This window comes from Rhagoletis pomonella, unplaced genomic scaffold, assembly GCF_013731165.1.
Source record: "Rhagoletis pomonella isolate Grant_MI unplaced genomic scaffold, Rhpom_1.0 Rhpom_scaffold_00202, whole genome shotgun sequence".
NCBI classification, from domain to species: domain Eukaryota; kingdom Metazoa; phylum Arthropoda; class Insecta; order Diptera; family Tephritidae; genus Rhagoletis; species Rhagoletis pomonella.
In genome coordinates, this window is record NW_023458756.1 from 72,727 (window position 1) to 80,593 (window position 7,867).

Below are 7,867 nucleotides of genomic sequence, written 5' to 3' on the forward strand. Positions count from 1 at the left end.
CGCTCCTGTTCGGTGATTCAAAAAATTTGAGTGATTGTGACTCTATGGGCCAATTTCACAATGCGTAGTTAACTCGGAATCGGGAGTTAACTACAGATTTTTGTACTGAAAATCTCTAGTTAACTGTCGATTCGGAGTTAACTACGCACTGTGAAATTGGCCCTATGTTATTACTTACTCTATGGATAAACGCAAGTAAAGTATCTGCATAACTCCACTCACACAAATTTATTTCATCACTCAGACGAAATAAATTTTTCTTTTTAACGGTAACAGGCTAACCTAATATTCGCGGCTTGCGTTTTGGTACGCATGCCGTCGAATTTGTTTTTTTGCGTCACCCGAAATTGACTTGCATGCGTTTGCATTTGATTTCATTGAGCGAAACGTCAAATCAAAATGTCACGCAGAACAAAAATTGGAGTACGCACGCCGTTCAATTTCGGTTGATCTAATACAAGTTGCATATGCATGAGAAATTTTTGACAATAAATTGGCGGCGTGCGTGAATATTAGGTTAGCCTGCAAGGGTGTAGTGATCACACATACCAAATGCATTAGAGGCGGCAACCTACATATGCACAACCAAAGCAATATGAGCACAGCGATCTAGATATGCATTTGAGGGCAATGCTGACCAGGCAATTGTTATTATCATTTAGCGCTGCCGCTTGCAAGCAGAGTATTTCAATTATGCTCGCTGCTTCCTCTAACCGCTTCACATTTTGATTGGTTGCTTCTCGATCACTCACAAGTAGAATAGTTCGGCAACGTGCTCAGCTCCAGTGTTGCCGCGCCGTCTCAAGAAAATATATCCCTGACCAAGCCAAAAATGTATCCAAATGTATCCAATTTCCTTTTATTACATATACATCTCATAACTTGTAAGAAAATACATGTACATAAAATCAAACATTTGTAATTTCAATTTATAAAGTACATAAGTATGTGCATAAGTATTTTGCAAAGTAAATATAATAAATAGCAAGTACACTCTAAAAAGAGCATGTAAAATTACTACTGAAAAGTATCTATATTTCAACAAGAATCTGTATAAATATACATACATACAGGATGTTCAGTATTTGATTTTGAACTTGAGATCTTTAAAATATACACATAAATACACATATGTAGAATGTTTTAAATTGCAAAAATTTTCTAACTACAAATACATTTCCTACTAATAATAAACATTACTTTATTTTAAACATTTTATGTGTAAAAGTAAACAGGCAATGATTAGTTTTATTACACGGCTTGCAAATTTGCGCACATCAAAGAGGAAACTGGTTACCTCTCTCAATATGCGCAAATATACAAAATTTTTAGAGTGTATTTAAAGTCTTTTCAGTAAAATTCATAAAAGTTTCCTTAAATAAATCAAATTTAGTTTTTTAAACTACATTGAAATCTTCTTTCTTTTTAAATTAACAAATGAAAATATGTGATATGAAAGAGATTACTACAGAAAGAGTATAATTTACTTTACATATATCGTCATTTAAAATACAAAACCGCGCATCGTCATTCTGCAAAACCGCGTAACTGACATTTGCTGCCAAAAACTGGATTTGCTCACCCAAGCTCTTGGCTTCGTCCTGAAATATACTAGCCAGAAATGCGATTGCTTTATAAAAGAGAGAACCATTTTGAAATATAAGTGTTTTTACTCTCTAGAAAATAATTTATGCAACGTCACATACGCGGTTTTGCATTTTGTTGATACGCGGTTTTGTACTTTAAACGACGATATGTATGTATATTAAGATCTTGCTTAAAGCATCCTTTTAAGCTAATTAAAGCAATTGCGCTTATACCTATTTTGGTGAGATCTCTTCATATGTTCATTGCTTCGTTCACAAAAAATAAAATGCTTTAATTTCACGCTTAAGTAGCGATTCTTTATACGTTTAGAAAACGTAATGCTTTCTACCATCTTTAATGAAAATCGATTTTTGAACGAAAAAAACTTTATAGGAAATATAAAATTTTGGCCTATTTAAAAAAGTATCCACTTTTATACTGACCGCAAAAAATAAGTATCCCGCAAAAATTCGTCTAAAAATGTATCCAATTGGATCTATTTAGATCCAAACGGCATCCCTGCTCAGCTTTGCCAGCTGCGCTGCCAGGTGCCTCATCATTGGTTGCTTCCACATTCAGCAATGCAGTGATAATGAAAACGAAAGGAAACAGGCGGAGTTATGAAAACCACTTTCGGTGGCAAATTATGTATAAATAGAGTTATGATTTAGTGAATAAAATAGAATATGAACGACATGCTTATGACTTCATCATTTCTCCAAATTCGGTAAAGTTTTCGGTAGCCTCACGACCGCCTATTGAACGGCAGAACCTTCTCTGCCTAATTAAGGAGAGGGTTAATAATAACATTAACACTATTAGGACCAGAGTGTCCAGATTTGACGATTTCGCGCCAATTTGGGGATTTTTTTTTGATATTTGCGCGTTAAAATTTAGGAAATCGCCATTGGCGATTTTTTCCCTTCAAATACATTTTTTCCAATTATAAAAATATACAAAACCTGGCTTTCCATGATAATTTTACAGAAGAGCCTAATGCAATGCGTGATAAACTTGACTTAAAAAGCATATTAAAAACTGTCAAAAATTTTTAATCACCCTAATCTAAGAACTTTTGAAACGATTACCTAGTCAATTAAATACTTTTAAAAAAGCTTTGATTCTGTCACCATAAAAGTGTGTGAATCACAAGAGGGCGAGTTTCAGGGACCTGCCGATTCACTATTTGACTTTGAAGGCAAGAAAAGCAGCGGAAACTGAATATTTAAATCTTTTAACTTTCCCATTTAATAACTCTTCTCAGAACCATTCCATCAGACTCTGAAGAATTTGGGATAATTGCTTACGGAGTGAAAACCGCTACAGGCAATAAAATGTTTGGAAATATAAGTAAATTCATATTATTATCTTTTCCGCACTCTCATGCTCTGTTGATCGCGTTTTTTCCGTAATGAATTCAACAAAAACTAAGATTCGAAATAGTATGAGGTTGGAAAGCCTTAATTCAATAGTTCGAATAAAGTGTTATATAAAGGCTGCTGCAAAACGTTTCCATTATCAAACAATATGTTATCAAGTTTGAATAGTTCAATATATGACAACAGAAATATAAATAATTCAGACACTACAGATGATTTTGAAAAAAATTGTGGAAATAGCTGATCTCCCTTTATTATAGGGTTTTATTTAACTTTTAGCGCCTATCTCTTAAAAGCGGATTGCGCGATTAATCAATTAATATGAGTTATAATAAATTTAATAATTGTGCGGTCCTATTGCAAAATGTGTGGAAACAAATACTTTTAAAAAGTATGCGTACTTTTAAAGAAAATTGTTTGTACCTCACTATTATATAAGTGATTTGTGTTATTTATTATTACCCTTTTAAGGTATTATATTCGTTTTTATACCCGAGCGCACTTGTGCACAAGGGTATTATAACTTTGTTCACATAACGGTTGTTTGTAACAGGCAAAACGAATCGAGATAGATATAGACAAATGTATACATAAATGATCAGAATGAAAAGAGAAATTGATTAAGCGGTGACTGTCTGTCCGTCCGTCCGTCCGTCCGTCCGTCCGTCCGTCCGTCCGTCCGTCCGTCTGTGCACACGATAACTCGAGTAAAAATTGAGATATCTTAACGAAACTTGGTACGTGAACTTCTTTTGGGCGTGGGACGGATGGTATTGAAAATGGGCGAAATCGGATAATAACCACGCCTACCTCCCATATAACGGTAATTTTAAGAAATACGAAAACTGCGATATTTTAGTAACTACTGAAGATAATTCACTCAAAATTGATACTTACAATGAGTTTCAGACGGAAAACATGAATATTATAAATTTTTGGAAAATGGGCGTAGCCACGCCCACTTATGGTTACATGTGTATATCTTGGTAACCGCTGCACCAATTTCTTCAAAACTTGGCACAGTTGTTGGCCTTAGTACAACATACTAAATGGCTGAAAATTTTAAAAATCGGACAATAACCACGCCCACATCCCATATAACGGTAATTTCGAGAAATACAAAATCTTCGATAAATCAGTAAATATTGAAGTTAATTTATTCAAAATTGATGATTGCAACAATTCTTTACCAAGAAATACGTTTATGACAAAATTTTGGAAAATGGGCGTAGCACCGCCCACCTGGGATCACATATATGTATCTCGCTAACTGTTCTAGCAATTTGTACCAAACTCGGTATTTTTTATTGTGCTTGCCACATAAAAGCAAACCGTTGAAAATTGTTGAAATCGGACTAAAATTGAGACCGCTTTTCATATAACGGTAAATTTCAGATATGCTTGAAATTTCAATATTTCGAAATTTAAGGACGCTAATTTACTTAAAATGTATACACCCCGGCTTATCATGTAGCGGTAGCTTTCGGAAAGGTGGAAAACATATATTTAATACTTGCGCCGGGTATTTAATGTTCGGCTCCGCCCGAACTTAGAATTTCTTACTTGTTGGTTTTAAAACTATATTATAACAAGATCTCATTTTTAAAATAAAAGATTTGTTAAATGGATTTCATAAATTTTATTTAAAAAAAAAAATTTGCGATTTTTGGCGATTTTTTTTTCCAGAAATTGCGCTTTTTATTTAAACAATCTGAACACCCTGATTAGGACCATCACACCAATGTCACCAGTGTCGCCAGAGTTGCCAGTATCACCAGTGTTGCCACTGTCACCAGTGTCGCCAATGCCACCAGTGTCGCCAGTGCCACCAATGTCGCCAGTATCACCAGCGTCCCCGGTGTCGCCAGTGTCACCAGTGTTAGCAGTGTCGCCAATATCGATATATTGTTTTATATAGAAAAGCACCGTAGGCGAAATCGGCAGATTTTTTAATCGTTTTTACTATGTGTTAAAATATTGTGTTTTTTTTTTAACCACCACCAGCCTGGGACACTGGGGACGCTGGTGATACTGGCGACACAGGTAACATTGGCGACACTGGTGACACTGGCGAAGCCGAAGACTTCCGACACTGGTACACGGGTGACACTGGTGGCACTGGCAAAGTGCGAATAGGCACTCCCTTCTTGATTATAGCTGTGATACATATGTATATGCACATATGTATACACTCTAAAAAAATTTTGTTTAAATTTGCGCATATTAAGATAGGTAACCAGTTTCCTCTCTTAATGAATGCAAATTTACACACCGTGTAAATTAAATTAAACACTGCTCGCTTACTTTTACTTATCATATGTGTGGCGTAGAACAAATTTCAAATTTGTTTTTTGAGTTTTAAACATTTATTATTCACATTTTCACAGTTTACACATAAAATGTTTAAAATTTCCTCCAAAAAATTTTCATTTAAATTTACGCATATAAAGAGAGGTAACCAGTTTCCTCTCCTAGTGTGTGCAAAACTAAACACATTTTTTTCTTTTCTTGAGAGCTCTTTAAAGTTTAACTGCGAATGAAAACATCGTCCTAAAAATATGCAATTGTTTACTTGTCGGGCAATATTTTTTCATAGGGATATACACTGGATCCTTGGCTAAAAACTTCTGTGGTAAAACTGTCCCTTCTTTGCTATTTAAAGTCAAAGAGTAAGCTCCTTCAATATGGATTTCCAGCAGAGATGATCAACATCTGGCTATAAAGAGAATCGATGCTCAAATAATTAAAAAGCTATAACTATAAAAAGCGTAACTATCTGAGATTCAAATGCGTGTGCAAAATTAAACACATTTTTCTTTTTTCTTGAGAGCTCTTTAAAGTTTAACTGCGAATGAAAACATTGTCCTAAAAATATGCAATGCATACTCACTTACTGTTGCTTTTTACACTTTACAGCCTAAAAAAGTTTACCACTGATATGTACTTAATAAGCATTCGAAAATTTAACTTGCTAACTTCGAATTCATTCCACCAAAATGAGCTACATGATAAAAATACAAGTTCAGTTAAATTTTCGTTATACGAAGTATTAAAAAATGAGAAACCAGAAATCGACGAAAATTAATAAAAAATTGTAAAAATTTTGTGAAATTATTTTATTTATTTATATTAAAATTCTTTTGTAAAATTTTGTATTACTTTTGAAAGTTGAGTGCATATTTAACCGTTAATTTTTTCATGATTGAATGATCGGATCTAAATAAAATTACGGGACGACCCTTAAGGTACCATCTTTCCAGTAAAAAAAGAATTATTGGAATCGGTTCACGCGGTGCAAAGTTATGCGGTGGAATAAATAAAAGAAGTAAAAATACTCCGAAGAATTGATAACCTCCCCTTTTTTGAAGCCGGTTGAAAATGTCTGAGTTCTTTGTAAATTTTATGTAAATAAAATGCAATTTATGAAACTTTAAAAAGTTTATTTATTTATTTTATACCGTACATAAAACTTGCATAAATGTATTTTAAAGAGCGAATTTTCAGTATTTTCTGATGATATATATTTAGAAGTATAAACCCTTTCCCCAAAAAAATATATTCCTGCATGCGCTCCTGGCACTTAGTATTTATTATTTGTAAAAAATATATTTTTACTTTCAAAATGTTTGTAATTTTAAACATTTAATATGTATCTTTATGTGTAAATTTTAAACAAGTCATGTTCAAAGTCAAATCTTGAACATCTTGTGCGTATCCTAGAACAGATTCTGGTTGAAAAAAAAAACACTTTTCAGTAGTAGTTTTACATGCACTTTTTAGAGTGTATGAACAAATCTAAAAAACAGGTACACTTTCAAAAAAAAGTTAAATTTTTTTAATTTGCGAGCACACCATATATGTTTTATATATGACTAGCTGTACCCTGTGCGCGCGGCTATGCCACCAACTAAAATAAATATGAAGGAAAGACATTACACAAATATTCAATTCATTTTGAGTCCTTTTATTGATTTTGTTCATTTTGAAAAAAATTGTGACATTGCAGCGTTTCGTTTCAATACTATATTTATTGAAGTGCTGTGGGATACACAATATTTCTTGTTTTTACATCTGGTGCGTAAACGAATAAATCGGAAGCTTTTCCGACGCGTGAGCAGGCCACATAGATCTGCCCATGTGAGAAGCATGGATTCTCAAAATTTAATCCACACACTTGCAACGATTGTCCGTGTGCTTTGTTGATAGTCATTGCGAAAGCGAGTCGCACCGGGAACTGCAAACATTTGAATTCGAATGGCATATCTGTCGGGATCATTGGGATGCGTGGCAACAGTACGTCTTCACCTTTGAATTTTCCAGTCAAAATTGTTGCTTCGATAACATTGTTCATCATTTTCTTGACTGAGAGTCTGGTTCCGTTGCAAAGTCGTGGTGGATTTATGTTTCGAAGAAGAATGATGGGTACGCCATTTTCAATGTTAGAACGTGTGGTGGCATGCCTGGCAAATCAAGCGAATTCAAGAATTCAGTTGGATAGTTGACAACTTCGTCTTGATTCACCACAGTATCGATGGACTTATATGTTGTCGTTTCGCCGGGTATTCCATTCTGAATAGTGAAGTTGATGGTATTGACATCGATGTTTTGTTTTTGGCCGCTAATATAGCACGCGTACTGAGCCACTGATGATTTTTGTAGTTCTGTGCAATCTTTGGGAATACCTTTTGCACCAATTCGGCTATGCTTTCTGTCATCCTACAGAAGTTTGCTGGCAAGGTGATACATTGTGTAGAATCATCAATTTGTATTCGCCCATTTCCAATACCCATTAATTCTTTTGCAAAATTACCAGCCGATGTATCCCGTTGTAGTTGTACACGCATGTTGGTTTTCAGAGTCAATTTCTGTATATGACGCCATAAAACTGATGATTTGAGACA

General features: G+C 34.3%; 1 protein-coding gene across 1 annotated transcript; it reads right to left on the bottom strand.

The window, feature by feature from the left end:
* Positions 1-6,993: 6,993 nt before the first annotated feature.
* On the bottom strand, positions 6,994-7,320 carry LOC118750306. Its single transcript, XM_036485026.1, has one exon. The coding sequence runs from the start codon at positions 7,318-7,320 to the stop codon at positions 6,994-6,996; it is 327 nt and encodes a 108-aa protein (XP_036340919.1).
* Between the last annotated feature and the right edge of the window lie 547 nt (positions 7,321-7,867).